Source organism: Ursus arctos, unplaced genomic scaffold (genome assembly GCF_023065955.2).
Source record: "Ursus arctos isolate Adak ecotype North America unplaced genomic scaffold, UrsArc2.0 scaffold_21, whole genome shotgun sequence".
Lineage (NCBI taxonomy): Eukaryota > Metazoa > Chordata > Mammalia > Carnivora > Ursidae > Ursus > Ursus arctos.
The window spans coordinates 2,138,220-2,152,956 of record NW_026622886.1 but is presented as its reverse complement, the minus strand read 5'-3'; the positions used below and the strand labels follow the sequence as shown (position 1 = coordinate 2,152,956).

At 59.0% G+C, this 14,737-nt stretch overlaps 2 protein-coding genes across 12 annotated transcripts in view; one reads left to right on the top strand and one right to left on the bottom strand.

The window, feature by feature from the left end:
* SGSM3 (small G protein signaling modulator 3) overlaps positions 1-1,126 on the top strand; it is a 46,707-nt gene extending 45,581 nt beyond the window's left edge. For all 4 annotated transcript variants that reach the window (XM_026479580.4, XM_057316569.1, XM_057316570.1 and 1 more), the window contains 3 exons: positions 42-164; positions 281-341; positions 567-1,126. In XM_026479580.4, the coding sequence (XP_026335365.2) occupies positions 42-164; positions 281-341; positions 567-647 (265 nt within the window). In that variant the 3' untranslated portion in view covers positions 648-1,126. The remainder of the gene's footprint in view (positions 1-41; positions 165-280; positions 342-566) is intronic.
* A 146-nt stretch (positions 1,127-1,272) lies between these two features.
* The window catches only part of MRTFA (myocardin related transcription factor A), a 191,670-nt gene continuing 178,205 nt past the window's right edge, over positions 1,273-14,737 (bottom strand). For 4 of the 8 annotated variants that reach the window (XM_057316567.1, XM_057316565.1, XM_048217786.2 and 1 more), the window contains 8 exons: positions 12,568-12,743; positions 11,867-11,998; positions 9,913-10,166; positions 9,586-9,757; positions 7,432-8,436; positions 6,392-6,544; positions 5,993-6,053; positions 1,273-2,746 (listed from right to left, as the gene is read on the bottom strand). In XM_057316567.1, the coding sequence (XP_057172550.1) occupies positions 2,229-2,746; positions 5,993-6,053; positions 6,392-6,544; positions 7,432-8,436; positions 9,586-9,757; positions 9,913-10,166; positions 11,867-11,998; positions 12,568-12,743 (2,471 nt within the window). In that variant the 3' untranslated portion in view covers positions 1,273-2,228. Of the gene's footprint in view, positions 2,747-5,992; positions 6,054-6,382; positions 6,545-7,431; positions 8,437-9,585; positions 9,758-9,912; positions 10,167-11,866; positions 11,999-12,567; positions 12,744-14,737 lie in introns of all 8 variants that reach the window. The other 4 variants (XM_057316566.1, XM_057316564.1, XM_026479576.4 and 1 more) reach the window with 1 other exon arrangement.

Sequence of the window (14,737 nt, the reverse complement as noted above, 5' to 3'; positions counted from 1 at the left end):
GAAGGGGCTGTAGTGGGGCAGCCCACTCTTCCTGTCCCCAGCGAGCAGGTCTTGCACCTGTGGCTGGAGGTGCTCTGCTCCAGCCTGCCTACTGTGGAGAAGTGGTACCAGCCCTGGTCCTTCCTGCGCAGCCCCGGCTGGGTCCAGATCAAGTGCGAGCTCCGGTGAGTCCCCTGCCACTGCTTCCAGAAACCCTGCCCAGTGGTCTGGGGTGGGGTTATGGGGGCAGAGCTGACCTGAGAACGATTGACCGCCTCCCCGCTCCCTTCCTCACCTCCAGCGTCCTCTGCTGCTTCGCCTTCAGCCTCTCCCAGGACTGGGAACTTCCTGTGAAGAGAGAGGTGCGTGGGTGGGGTTGGTCCTCGGCTCTGCAGCCTGCCATCCCCCCGTGGGGGCTGCTTGGGGTGGGGCAGGCCGGGTGTCTGTGCTGGCAGATCACCCCAGACACTTCGTGGGTGGCTGAGGCAGGCACTGTGGGGAGCCTGAGTGCTGACCTCACGTGGTACACGAGCCACTCTGGCCCGTCACCTCGGGCTGCCCATGACAGAGGCTGTCCCTGTGTGCAGGAGGAGAAGAAGCCACTGAAGGAGGGTGTTCAGGACATGCTAGTGAAGCACCACCTCTTCAGCTGGGACATAGACGGGTGATGCTCGTCCTCTGGTGGCCCTGTCAAGCCCAGGCCTCCCCCAGCCTGGTGGCTACGGAGCAGCCCCTTCCTCAAGGAGAGAACAGCACAGTCCTGACCAGTCTTGGGCCTGCTTTCGGATGGGGTGTGAGGTGGCCTGGGCCCACTCCAAGCTGTGGGGGTCAAGGGAAAGAGACCCTGGAGCTCTGGCCAGGCACCATGGCACGGTAAACGGGGACACCACCTGGAACGCCCAGTAGCGTCACTAGAGGACGGTGGGTGGCAGGAGCAGAGGCAGGGCTGAGCCGGCTTCTCCCAGTGCCTAAGGGATTGCTCTGCCCGGGTCTTTAGAGAGGCCCCGGGCCCCAACTTCACAGTTTGTACCAACCAAAGACCTTGTGAGGAGGAGGAGAGCCAGCCATTTTTGCTCAGGAAGGGGATGGGGGTGGCCAAAGGCTCCTTGGCCTCTTTGGTTTGTCAATAAATTGTGTCCTTGGGAAAGCACCTCCCGTCTTCTGTCCAGCCAGGGCCGTGGAGCTGTATGTATGTATGTCCAAGGTTCTGTCCTTCCTTGGAATGGCCTAGAAAACCTAGGAACCAGCCATACCACCCGCCTCTTCTGTGGATTGAACAAAAATAGACCCAAGTCAGTGTTTTTGTTTTTATTTTAAAAAGTCCACACAGCTTCCCGAACCTCTGTCCCAGCACTGGTTTGGTGACTCCATCCCTAATCCCGTTAACGATAGTGACAGGCCAGAAGGGAGGCTGGGCCCCGAGGCAAGAGGAGGCCACAGCTTAAGGGCTGACACCCCTCCTGTCCCAGGGCCACGGTGGCTGCAGTGAGGCAGCGGGACGGAATGTGGGCGGGTGGCCAGGAAGCACCTCTGCCCTCATGGCACTAGTACGGAGCGGGACACAGGTGGGGCACAGGCTGTGGCAGGGTGTCTACATGTCAAACACGCGTGATGGGGCTGAGGTAAGCTGCGTCCAACCCCAGGAGCGGTGGTCTCCAGGCCCTTCTGTATTGTGCACAGGATGGGAGGGAGTGCCAATCCACCTCCCAGCCCCCCAAAATAGATGTATACATATGTATGGCGATATAGAATATAGAGAGATATACACCTGTACAGAAACCGTTTGCCACCAGCCACTAAATGGTCACACTACATGAAGACATTAAAATGGCAAGGGGCTCCCCTCCCAGAAAGCCTGGGACCCTGGGGTTGGCATCACGGGGAACGGGGAGGTAGAGGCCCAGCTAGTTTCTTCCCTCACAGGGAAGGGGGAGAGAAAAGGAAGGAGTTTCGCCCTGGGCCTCGCCTGCCTGAGCAAACCGCAGCCAGACTGCACCTCCGACCTCACAAAAGGAGGTCAATAGAATGGCCCTGGCCTGTCCAGACCTCCTGAACTCTGGGCTGAGACCAAAGCTGCTCCTGGGCAGCTTCTCTCCTTGGTGAGCCTGAGCCAGGTGGCGGCAGGGCCTGTGATTGTCAGGACTCATGACCACGTAGAGGTGGAATCAGGCCGAGAGAGGGGAGCTCCCAGGAGTTCCCGAGGCTCCCCAACTTCCAGCCCCTCCCGGCCCGGCTCTGCAGCCCGAGAGCTACAAGCAGGAATCCCAGTGGAGTTGTAAGTCGTGACCATCAAGGAAGTCTGTGGAGAAGAGGCTGGGCGCGGTGGTGCTGAGCGGGGCCAGGCTGAGCACAGGGCCGCCTGACGACAGCTCCAGCCAGTCCATGCTGTCCAGGTGGCCGTCAGCCAGGTCCAGGCCCACGCTGCTGGGCTCGGGGGCAAAGTGCAATTCCGAGGTGTCCATGGGTGAGGGGGGGTGGTCCAGGATGGCAGAGCTGCTCAGCATCTGGCTGTGGAGGTCGTCGATGAGGGAGAGGGGCTCTGGCCCCTCGTGCCCGCCGGTCAGCAGGGGCAACCCCGTGCTGCTCTCCAGGAAGTCCTCCAGGCGCCCAGGGAGGGCGGGTGAGCCCGAGGGAGGTGGCGCCGCCTGGGGGAGCTCGGCAGAGGGCGGGGACGGCGTGGCCAGGGGCGACCCGCAGGTTGCAGTTGAGGTGGGCTTCTCTTTCCCTGGTAGGGAGGGTGGTGGCTCCTTGAAATCTGCTGAGATTTCTGGCAAACAAGAAAGTGAGTGTGTGTCAGAACCAGGCCTGAAAAGGACCCGAGGCTGGCCCTACTTTACACCACATACAACAAGTTAACTCCCAATGGGTCAAAGATCTAAATTCAGGAGCTGAAACCACACAACTCTTAAGAGGAAAACGGGAAATCTTCGTTGGCTTTGGTAATGATTTCTTGCTTGTGACACCAAAAACATAGACAACAAAAATACATTAATCGGACCATATGAAAATTTGTAAGTTTTGTGCACCAAAGGACACCATCAAGTGAGCAAAGAAAACCCACGGAGTGGGAGGAAATGTCCACACACCATGGATCTGATGGTTCACATCCAGGCTAAAGAGCTACAACTCAACAACAAAACCCAACAGGGAGAAAGGGCAAAGGACTCCTCCATTTCTCCAACAAAAGATCTGCAAATGACCCGCGGGGACAGAAGATGTTCAGTCTCATTAGTCATGAGGGAAATGCAGATCAAACCCAGAAGGAGACACCACCTCACGCCCAGTAGGATGGCTAGTGGTTTTTTTAACAATTGGAAATAAGTGTCAGTGAGGATGTAGACAGATGCGTGGTGTGCACCAACAGTGCAACCGCTACGGAAGACGTGCAGGGACTCCCAGCAGGTGCGAGTGTGCCAGCGTTCACGGCAACATCACCTACAACAGCCCAAGATGGAAACTGCTCAAGTGTCCCTCATGAGATCAGCACAAGGTATTCTGTCCCTACAATGCGATCTCACGTGGCCATAAAAAGGCAGGAAACTCTGATACCTGCTACAACACGGATGAACCCTGAGGGCGCTGTGCTCTGTGAAGTAAGCCAGAAACCAAAGGACAGGCACTATAGGATTCCACTGGTGTGGGGTCCCCAGAGCAGGCAAATTCAGAGCAGAAAGAACAGAGGTTCCCCGGGGCTGGTAGAGGGGAAACGGGGAGTTCCTGCCTAACAGGACTCCAGTGTCAACGTTCTACAGATGCATGGTGGTGGCGGCACAGCACTGAATATTTAATGCTACTGAATTTTACATTTGAAAATTATTAGAATGGCAAATTTTACGTTTCTTTAACCACAATAAAAAAAAAAATACAGAAATAAACCAGGCTTGCTTCCCGGCCCTCTAGGACCTGTCCTCCCTCCCACTCTCCTCCCATCCCAGTTTGACACGCTTGCCCATCTCACCAAGCTCGGTCTCCCCAGATGCCCACCCCCATTCAAATGCCTTCTTGGGACATCTGTGCCACCTCTCTGGCCAGTTCGGTGTTCCTTAGGGGGCAGGTAGCACCCCCCCCCCCCAAGCTTTCTCTGCCATGGCTTCCCTGCTAGCGCTCAAGGCCTGGCCTGCTGGCCTGCTCCCTCTGTTTCTGGCATCTTTTTTTTCCCCAGGAAGCCCAAGCCCTCCCAGTTTGGGTTCCTGTCTGGACACCAGGAACTCCCTACGTCTGCACCCAGGCCTCTCCCGGGCTCTACACCAGCTTCTCGGACTGCCCGCGAGCGCCGCCCAGCCCAGCAGCCTCCGCACCATCTGTGCTTGTTAGAAATGTGCCTCGGGCCCCACTGCGGGCTCCATAAGGTCAGAATCTGACCTTGAGGCTAGTAACATCAGCTCCTAAACTCTGTGGGGTTTCTTTTTTGAGATTAAATTCACCATTTTATTTACTTAAAATCTTTAAAAAATAGATAATCCCTACACCCTACATGGGGTTCAAACACACAAACCCAAAATCAAGAGTCAAGACTGAGCCAGCCAGGTGCCCATAAAATTCACCATCTTAAAGTATACAATTCCATGGCTGAGCTCTCGCTTAACCTGTACCATCTTGCTAATCCTCTCCCTCCCGCCAACAGCAAAGCACCCCGAGAACTTCCACACACTCTGCTTTCTTGGCTGCTGCCACCAATGAACTCCCTCAGCTCCTACCTGATGCTAAGGCCCCCTCACCCGCCCTGCGCCCTCCCTGCACTCAGGGACCTCCTCCACCAGCATGCTAACAGGATGGCTCTTTGCCCCTTTGTAGGAAACCCTCTGCAGAGAGCTATCCAGACTTGCTGGCTCCTGCACCCCCCAGGCCCTTGCCCGTGGTCCTGCAGCAGCACCCTGGCTGAGGTCACCACCAGCCAACCACAATGCTAACCCCATGACCAGATCTTGGTCACTGTCACCCCTGGCCGCCCAGTGACAGGCCTGCACTTTAGGACTTCGCAGTCTTGAGGGCACCCTCCCACTCTGTCCACTGCTGAGCATCATCTGCTTGTGCCCCTGGACTGTGCCTCCCCCTCCTCTCTGCTCACCCAATCTCATGGCTCCAAATGTCAATCTAGATGCCAACAACTCCCCTGCCTGCCTTCGCATGATGCCCCTGCTTAGCTGTTTCAGGACATATCAGCCTGAGGCTACACGGCTACACACATCTCCAGTGCGCCCCCTGGAGCTCCCCCTGGCAGTCTTGCAGCTGCATCCGGGTAACTCAAGCTGAACCCTTGGTAACATACATGGCGGCCCTCCTGCTGTCTCGCCACATCACATGCCTAATCCATAAGGAAATCGACTGGCTCTCTAAAATATACCAAGACTCAGGTCCTTCTCTGCCTCCCTGCTACGGGCTGGCCCAGACCCCCTGGGTCCCCACAGCTGCCTCCTGGCTCCTGCCCTGCCAGCTGGAACAACCCTCCACTCAACTTCATCCCGGGTCCAAGCCCTTCCGCCATGCGCCCATGAGGCCTCGTGATCTGCCCCGACTTGCGACTTCTCTCCCTCCTGCGCCCACACCACTCCTCCAGCATACCTGGCCCCACAGCTGCCCCCCAGGGAGCTCAACAAGGTCAATCCAAATGCCCCACATACCTACGACTCTCCCCTCTCCCTTCCCAGTTTTCTGTAATATTTACTCCTCACACATGATACAATCTACTTCTCTGTTATTCATCTCCTCACACTGGACTGTGCAAAGGCAAACATCTCTGTTTCGCTCATCACTACACCCCAGGCCGTGGGGACAGTGTCCACCATGCGGTGGGTGCTGGATAAAGCAATCACTGCTAGAAGGCTGCACCCTGCCCTGGACATGGTACACGTCTCAGCTGTTGTGACATCCGAACTACAAGGCCCATCGGCCCCTTAAGTGTTCCATAATGAAACAAGAATCAGTAAATCAAGCACCCCAGGTTCAGCTGAACACAACCTATGGAGCAAGGAGGAGGTTGGCTGGGGAGTCAGCTCCGGAGTCTGGGCTTTACCTCCACTCTGAATAAGAATGTCAAACAGGTCATCCATCTGCTGGCTGGAGGAACCATTCTCCTGTAGGACAAATATAGGGAAGGAAAAAAAAGGGTGAAAATCTAGAACAGGAGGCCCCCAGCCTAGCTCAGGGCAGAGCCCCTTCCTTCTACCCTTGAGCGGGCAGCCAGACCCACAGAGCCCACTGGCCTGGGCTCAGGCTCCCAGAGTGCACTCCTCTATCAGACCAGGCTCTGGCCAGTCTGTCCATAATGCCCCCTCCACCCCTGCAAGGCCTCCTCTGGCCCTATCTTCCAGCTGGCTTGGTGTGTGTGTGGGGCGGGGGGAGGCTGCGGGAGCCCAGCCTAGCAGCCTAGGCAAACGCCCACCCTGGCCAGGCCCCAGTCTACCTTCTTCACCTGCTGTCTGGGCTGCTGGCTCACGGCTTCCTCATAGCCAGGTGGCTCCTTCTTCAGCAGAGAAGTAGGGGTCCCAAAGAGGGGCTGTGATGGGTGCTCTAGGTCCATCTGGGCTGGTGGGCCAGGGGCTGGAGAACCAGGCTGGGACAAAGGCTGGACAGGAGAACCGTGACAGAACCGGTGGTTGGGATGAGAGAAGCAGGCCTGGGGCCCAGCACATTCCAGGAAGGCAAGGCAGGAGGCGCCTACCTTCTGGGCCAGGACAACCTGCTGCTGCATCGGCTTTTAGGAAGCTTGCATGGAAGCCATTGGGGAAGAAGGGATAGGGAATGGGGGAGGCCCTGCTGGCCTCTGACCCTGCAGAGTGGGGTAGGCATGGGGCAACTGGCTGCCTGGGTTTGGTACAAGCCAAATGGGACAGGGAGGGGCTCTGGGCTGATTCCCCTCTCTCCTTCCTTTCTGCCAGAGGCTGCTCAGGGGCCCTGGTCTCCCATCCTGAGGTGCCTGGTTCTCATCACTATCCACTGTCCCCTCCTTCAGCCCCGAGTTCTGCAGGGTTGAGAGGCCACACAAGGCCTAAAGCAGCCTCACCTTTGGACCAGGCTGGGTGGAGGGTCTGGGCTGTGAGGGTGGCAGTAGCAGGGAGCCAGCTGCCAATGATGGCGTGATGGAGGATAGCTGGCCTCTCCCAGGTAGGGGGCTTCCCTGACCCTCACCAGGGCCTGTCCCACCCGCATGGAGCAGAGGCAGGCCTGGGTGGGGGCTGCTCAGGGGCCCTCTGCCGGGTACACAGATGGGCAGTCCCTGGTGGCTCCACCCTCACGGCTGTGGGGTCTTCAGCAGCTTCCTTAATCTTCCCAAGTCTTAGTACCTCTCCTTGGTGACACGGGGATGGCGATCCCTCATTTCAGAGGATTGAATGGAAGTTTAAAGAAAGCGAGCACAACCTGCCCAGCCATGGGGGTGCTCAGTAAATGGGACGGTCACCCTTAGTCTCCGCACGCTCTCCCGCGGCCCCTGCCCCTCCCACACCCAGGTACCTGCTGGGGGCTCCCGCTGGCCAGGCCGGGGCTGTCTGCATTCTTATTGGTCACGGTGAGGACAAGGTGGGTCCCTGTGGAGTCAGTGATGAGGGTGGGAGGCGTGACCCCCTTGATGAGGCTGGGGCCCTGGGGGCCCAGAAGCGGAGCGGGGGCTGGCTCAGGCTCTGGCAGCGCGGCTTCCTGCTTCACGACCACAGCTGGGGGCACCAGGGGACAAGTGTCTGCATGGTGGGCAGTGGGGGCCGCCAGGCTGGGGCTGAAGGGGTGAGCAGGACCCGGGGGCTGCCGGCTCAGCTGGCAGCTGGAGAAGCTGTTCTCCTGCTTGACTGGGGTCCCAAGGGGGGCGGGGGCCAGGGCCGGGGCCGGCTGCTGGGCCCGCTTCTCTTGCTCCAGCTGCAACCTCAGCCACTCCACGAGCTGCTGTTTCTGGCGCAGCATGCGGGTCAGCTCTTCGATTTGCTTGTCCTTTTCCTGCAGCATCTGGTCCTTGTCACGCCCCTCGAGTTCGGCCCGTACCCCAGGGCTCAGGCAGCAGGACCCGGCCCGGGGGCCCTCCTCCTTCACAAGGATCTGTAGTGGTGAGGCCTGCAGGGTGAGCTGGGTCAGTGGCGAAGTCACCATCTCACCAAAGGTGTCCCCGGGTGTGGAGTTCTCATCGCCAGTGCTGAGCAGTGAACGCTCTGAGGGGGTGGGAGACACGGGGGGTGTAGAGCCCGTGCTGCCAAATTTCACCACTCCGTTACTGGTCACTGTGGCCACCACCACCTCAGCTGGGGCCAGGCCTGCTGCCACCAGGGCAGGCCCTGTGCTTAGCCGGGCAGCCGGGAAGGCGACCACCACCTCACCAGCCTTGGGCAGGATGGAGGGGGCAGCAGGGCCCTTGGGGGCTCCTGGGGCAGGGCTGACTTGTTCTTGGTATGCACGCAGACGCTCGATCAGGTCTGTCTTGGTGCCTGAGACAGGCAGTGATCGCAGCTTTAGCTCCTGCTTCAGCTCTGCCACCTGCAAGGGGGCCAAGAGTTAGCGGGGCAAGGCGACCGAGAGAACTGGGTCTCGGCAGGAGGGTGGTCGGGAAGGTGGGAAGGATGAGCTCTTTGTTCGTTAGGCTTCATCTATCGGGGTCCCACTGGTCCTTCAGATCCACGAGCCCCTGACCCTCCCACAGCCCTGGAGGGTAGGACACATGTGCCCTGAGCCTGGCCTCCTCCCTTTCCCCATCCTCACCACATGAGGGGCCTGGTTAAAATGTTTGTTTTCCACCATCTGGGCATAACATGCCCTCAGCTGTCCCCAGCCCCAGCACGGTACCTGGTGCTCAATTACTTAAAAACTTAACTGAATCAACTGGATTTTATAGATGAGAAAACCGAGCTCACAAAAGTAAAATAACTTCAAGATCACCGCTAGTGAGCAGCAGAGCTAGACGTTAAATCCAGGTCTGATGGACTCTGAAGTGGCCCAGCTACCCGCCCAAGGGCTGCGTCTTGCTGGGGTCAGATCCTGACTCACGAGGAGCCGGTCTGCTTCTGAGGAAAAACTCTCCAGGGAGAATCTGATCTGTTCCATCTTCTGATTGGGGCAGAAGAAACAGGCCAGGCTCCAGACATGACCCACCCTCCAAGGCCGCAGGACATGAGCAGGGTCTGTGCCCCAAGCATGGGCCACTCTTTTCCCAAGCAGATGCAGCAAATTCAGTGGGGCATTAACAAAGTGGAAAAGGTTGGGGAGTTGAAGTAGACAGCCCCAAGTCTGAATCCTGACTCTACCACCAGCCCGGTCTGAGACCTTAAGCAAGCCTCTGCTCTTAAGCAGGGGTGATACTTCCTGTGTCTCGTGCTGCACAGCAAAGGCCAAGGAGGAGAAGTTGTAGAGAAGGGGTCGGTAGGCCCCAAGGCCCTAGACAGACGCTGGCTGCTGTAGTTAGTGGTTATGACTACGAAGACAAGGCAGATGTCATAGATGACAGGGCCAGGCAAGCCTTGAAGCAGGTTCCAGGGGCCTCCGCTGGAGGAGATGACAGTCTGGAGCTCGGCTCTGCCTTACGTGGCCATGTGTCTTGCACTGGCTGCTTTCCCTACAGACAAGCACGAGGCCAGCCCCCGTGGCAGATGAGGCTGGCAGTGGTTCCAGTGGGAAGGGGCGCCCACCTACCTTCATGTCATCCAGGTTGGCAGGCAGGGCTCCCGGCTTGCCAGTCAGCGAGGTGCTGTTCTGACGCGCCAGCCCACTGGGCCCAGCAGCGCCTGAGCTGGAGCCGCTACTGGTAGTGGAGAGGCTGCGCATCGGGGGGGCCCCACTGCTTCCCGGGGCCTCACCTGCTGGCCTGAGAAAAAGAAAAGGTAGACATGAGCACCTGGCCAGCATCATCCTCGGGGCAGAGATGGGTGTGGGGCAGGAGGATTCAGACCCAAGGGTCCTTAAAGATCTGGGGTTCCCCCACACCAGGCCTGGCATGGGACAGACAGGGGGGGCTCCTACTTTGGTGGGGCAGGCAGGATGGTCTGGTAGTTATAGTGCTGCTGCTGCTGCTGGTTAAGGATCTGGAGCTGGAGGAAGAGCTGCTGCTGCTGCAGGATCTTGGCATAGGAGGAGTCCATGGGGGGTGCCCCCTTGTCCTGCTTTTGGTCCGGGGGGATGTATTGGTGATACTTGAGTTTCTTCACCTTTGGCTTCAGCTCCTTGGCTTTCTTGCTGCGTTGCGGCTTCTCACTGGCAGACTTGGGTTGGCTTTGCTGAGGGCACAGGAGACAGAGGGCGCCATCAGGGGGCAGTGTTGGGCTTCTAAGAAGGCCCCGTCCTCCACCCTACCCAGTTCCACTCTCCCGCTCCAGGATTGCACCCCTCCCCCAGCAGCGGCCTCGTCAGCGCCTGCAAGTGTGGCAGGGCTGGGGGCATGGGCTGCCGGGGGGGCTGTGCACAGCCCCGCTTACTTAAAAGAGTCTCTAGCCTGGAGAGAAAAATCAACCAAATGCAGATGTCACCATGACCTCGAGCAGAGCGAACACGACAAAGTAACAACAGCCGGTTGATGGAGCTCCTGCCCTCACACCAGCTACCTGACAAAGGCCGTGTCACACAGACCTGCAGTTCAGTGCACTGGGGGGGTTGCGGAGCCAGCCCGCGAAGGCTGAGGCATTACCCGGAAAAGAGGAAGGGTACACGGATATATTTACACTGTTCTTTCAAATGTGTCGTGGTCGAAGAAAGGCACCAGTTGTGTTACAAGGAGCAGATGTGAGGGAGGATTTGGGGGGGAAACACTTCGACATCTGGGGCCAGCCAGGAACACACCACAGAAGCCAAGAGACGTGCCCCAATGAAGGAACCGCCTGGGCACTGGGACACCAGGAGGAGTGGCTCACTGCCTCCTCTGGGACAGAGAAGCCACAAAACTTGAAATTTCCTGCCAGCAGCAGGGCCTCAGGGCCTCACAGAGATGGTGCAAACAGGGAAGGCCTGGGAGCAGGGGCGCCACCCAGGAGGGCACCAGGGAGCCCCACAAACAGGTAGCAGCCAGAGGCCCAGCGAGGGCTTGGCTCCATCCAGCAAGGGACGGAACCGGGTTCCCCCGCTGTGAGCAGCAGCAGGAGCGGCGCCCGGCTGGCCGAGGACTCCCAGCCAGGGCAGGGTCTGAGTCGGGGGCAGACGAGCAGACAAAAGGATGAGACAGAAGCACGTGGGGCAGGAAGGAAGGGAAGCTGCCCGGCGGGAGCAGGGTGCACGCGTGGAGGCAGCAGTGGGCAGGCAGGCAGGGGCTAAGTCCCAGAGACCCTGGAGGCAGGAGCTCTGGGGGCAGGGGAGGCAGGGGCACTGGCTCTCGGTGCACTTAATTCACCTCAGTGCCCGACACAGTGTCCCCCACACAAAGGTGGGCATCTCACGGGCGGGCAGTAAGCCTTGCCCCTCGGACATGTTAGGTCAGGCCTTGAAGGAGAATAAAAAATGCCCAAGGGCACCTGGCTGGCTCAGTCTTGATCTTGGAGTTCAAAGATCAAGCTCCATGTTGGGTGTAGAAATTACTCAAAATAAAACCTTAAAAAAAAGAAAATGCCCAAAGTGGCCCTTGTGTGACCTCAAGTCCATCATTTCCCTTCTCAGTTTCATCACTCACAGAATAGACTATTACTGCCTCATGGGGTGTCAGTGGACCAGAGGGGTCGTGTTGGCTGTGTTTTCCCGGGGGGAGGGTGGAATAAGAGCCAGAAGACCCCGTCCAGACCCCCGCGCACTGCACTCAGTAAGCGGCAGCTGTGACGTGGCGGCCAGCGTCCACAGAGAGAGCATTACCTCAGTGACCTGTGCTGGTCCATGACCGGGGGAAGAGATATGTACCCCACTCCCTGCAGTTGTCCCCCTCCCTGGGACGAAACCACGGCGGGGCTCGGAGCAGCCCCGGAAGGGGAAGGGAGGGCCGTCAGCTGGGGACCTGTACCTTGATGAGCGTTGGGGTGGGCTTGGCCGCGGGGGCTGCGGTTCCATTGGTGAGGCTGGGAGGCAGAGGCGGCTGCTCTGCCAGGAGAAGTGTTTCTCCGGAATCCGGGCCCACTGGGAGTTGAGACACAACCTGAGAGAAGGCGGGGGGTGAGGACGGCCTCCCTTTCCGGCTGCCCGGAGGGCGCAGCCGTATCAGGCAGGGGGACATCCCTGCCCTTCCCTGTCCAGAGGGGGCTGCAGGCACCTCCAGCACCAGCACTGCCGGCGGGGGAGGGGGGGCAAATGGTGGGAAATGGTGGGCAAAGACGAGGGGGGTGAGAGGAGCAGTCCCGGGGGGGCAGGGCAGAGGGAAATGGAACTTGGAGACACAGAGGGCAGTGAACAGGTCACTGAACTGAACGAGGGAGAAGTAGGCAGGTCTGAGCGGACACAGGGCAAGGCCAGGGAGCCTCAGGGATCTCACTGGGAGGCAGCCCCAGCCTGGGCTGGCGGGCTGGCTAAGGCAGCTGAAACGGGGCCCACTGCTGACATCTCTGCACTCCCCACCACAGGGACTCAAGCAGCCAGGTCAGGAGTTAACCAGTGCAACACCCCCGGCTTCCCCATCCCACCTGGCCCAGGTGAGACCTCACTCTGGGCAGCTCCAGCAAGTCTGGGGCCCTTGGGGAGCGGGCAAAGCATCCGATGGGGCAAGCTCACCTGTGTGGGGGATACAGAGGTGGCACTGGGCAGTGGCTCGCTGACTCGGGCTTCCAACGGTGACGGCACTGAGCCCTGGGACTCATGGCTGGCAGGCTGCTCAGGGGATAGGGCGTCACTGCTGTCCTCATCGAAGGAAGAGCTGTCCGCTACTTTCGGGTAATTCACCTGGCCCACTGAAAGCCAAAGTCGGCGTAAGACTCCACCTCCCGCCCCCACAAATCGGAAGAGGTGCTGTGCTCCCCAGCCAGGGCCTGTCCCAGCAGGGTGCCTGCCCTGCCCCCTGACCTCCACCCCAGCGAGGCAGACAGGAGAATGACCAGCTGACCTGCCTCCTGGGTCCAAAAGAGCTGCAGGAAAGCTCACCATCATGACCCAGAAGCAAAGGCAGAGGAGTATAACTACTAGGCTGTCGAAGTGCTCCCTTGCCTTTGACTCTACACTGTGTCCAGTCCTCAGAGTCAAGTTCCACGCCCCCGCCCTGCAGCCTGTAGCCTTCTCCACCTCCTCTAGATGTTTCCCTGCTGTTAAAGGCACTTCATGTCCATCCTGTGGTGGCACAAAACTCTCCTCTTCCCCCGAGGCTTGTGGACCCTGCAATGAAGGCTCAAAAGGACCCACAGCCTGAGAACACGGCTCCTCCCCTGGGCTGCCTCAACCCCCTGAAAGGCAGGGACAGGCTACGGGCCTCCTGGAAAAGGTGCGCCTGCCTGGACAGGTGGAACAGGATTACTGGACGTATGGTGACCTCCTTTTAGTGGCCTGCGACTCCCAGAGATGCAAGAGCTGGCAGCGCCAGCCAGCAGAAGAAAATCCATCCCACTGGCTCGAAGTGCCTTGTCCTGCTGCACGGCCAGGGTCCTGGCTGGGGCCACGCCAGGAAGGCGGAGCAGGAGGGCCAGGGCCCTAGTGTGGAAATCCCAGGACACAAAAGGAAGGAAAGGCAAGTAGGATATTTGGAAAAATTCACATCACAACCACCCGCTCGGCACTGCTGGGGGAAGAAATTCTGCCCCGGTCCACTGTTCACACGGGAGGAAGGGAGGCGGGGGTCAGGGTAGAGGTGAGCCGTCGGGCGTGCTGGGGAAATCTGCTGTGGTGGGAAGACCGCGTAGGGAACAAGAACAAACCAGGAACCCTCCAGCAGACTCTTCCTCTCCAGGGCCGCGACCTGAGGCTCTCTCCTGCCCTGGGACCAAGGAAGGACACAGCTAAGCTCAAACCTCAGCTAGCCAACAGCAGTGATGGAGCCAGTCATGCCCACTGCCGGGCTGGCTCCCATCCTCCAGCAGGGCTGGCTCCTACACTCCCTCTCTGTCCTGGCAGGGGCATGAATGTGGCACGCGGGGGGAAGGGGACTCGATTACTGCCATGTACTTCAGGCCACAGACACATCTAGATTTCTCCCAGCAAGGAGACATGCCACGGACGGCAGCCACACGGCACACGGGACAGTGGAATCTGGGATGGAGGAGCTCAGGCTCCTCCCCAGGGGGCAGTCCATCTAGAGCCAGTGGCTGGCCATGCTGGAGAAGCCCAACGAGCAGGGCGGGCCAGGGTCCCCGATCTCTCATTTTGGTCCAGCCCCCTCTGCTCAAGGGAAACACAGACCCTTTGGAGACGCTCGAGGAAGATTTCCTGGAAGAGGGGTCTTGACATGAATCTTACTGGGGGTGGCCTGGAGAAGAGGGCAGTGGTGTGCTGTGAGTGGCTGCGGGGAGTGTGTGGGGAAGACGGTGGGAGGTCAGCCTCTGCAAAGCCCCCGTCAGGCCCCCATCTTTATCAGGGCTCAGGACCGCCTCGGCCCCCTCCCCAAACTCTCCACACCCAGGTTCACTCTCTGCCCCCTTCTCCTCAGACCTGGCCTGAGTCTCTCCCCTCCCAGGACCCATCTCTTCCTCTGACTCCTTCCTCTCAGCCACAAAGCTGCATTTCTACCGGCCTAAAACTCCTTCAAGCCCACCACCTCCCTCTCTCTTCCTTCTCCACTCACTTCTTAAACAAATGGCCTTGCATCTGCTGGCAACACTTCCTTACCACCCCAACCCACATGATCTGGCTTTTGCTGGCAAATGCTCCTTTCTCTCAGGTCACCAATGGTTATTACCTGCTTACCGAACTAGACTACTTCCCTATCCTCAAACAAGCTATGCTCTGCCACACCTCCAGG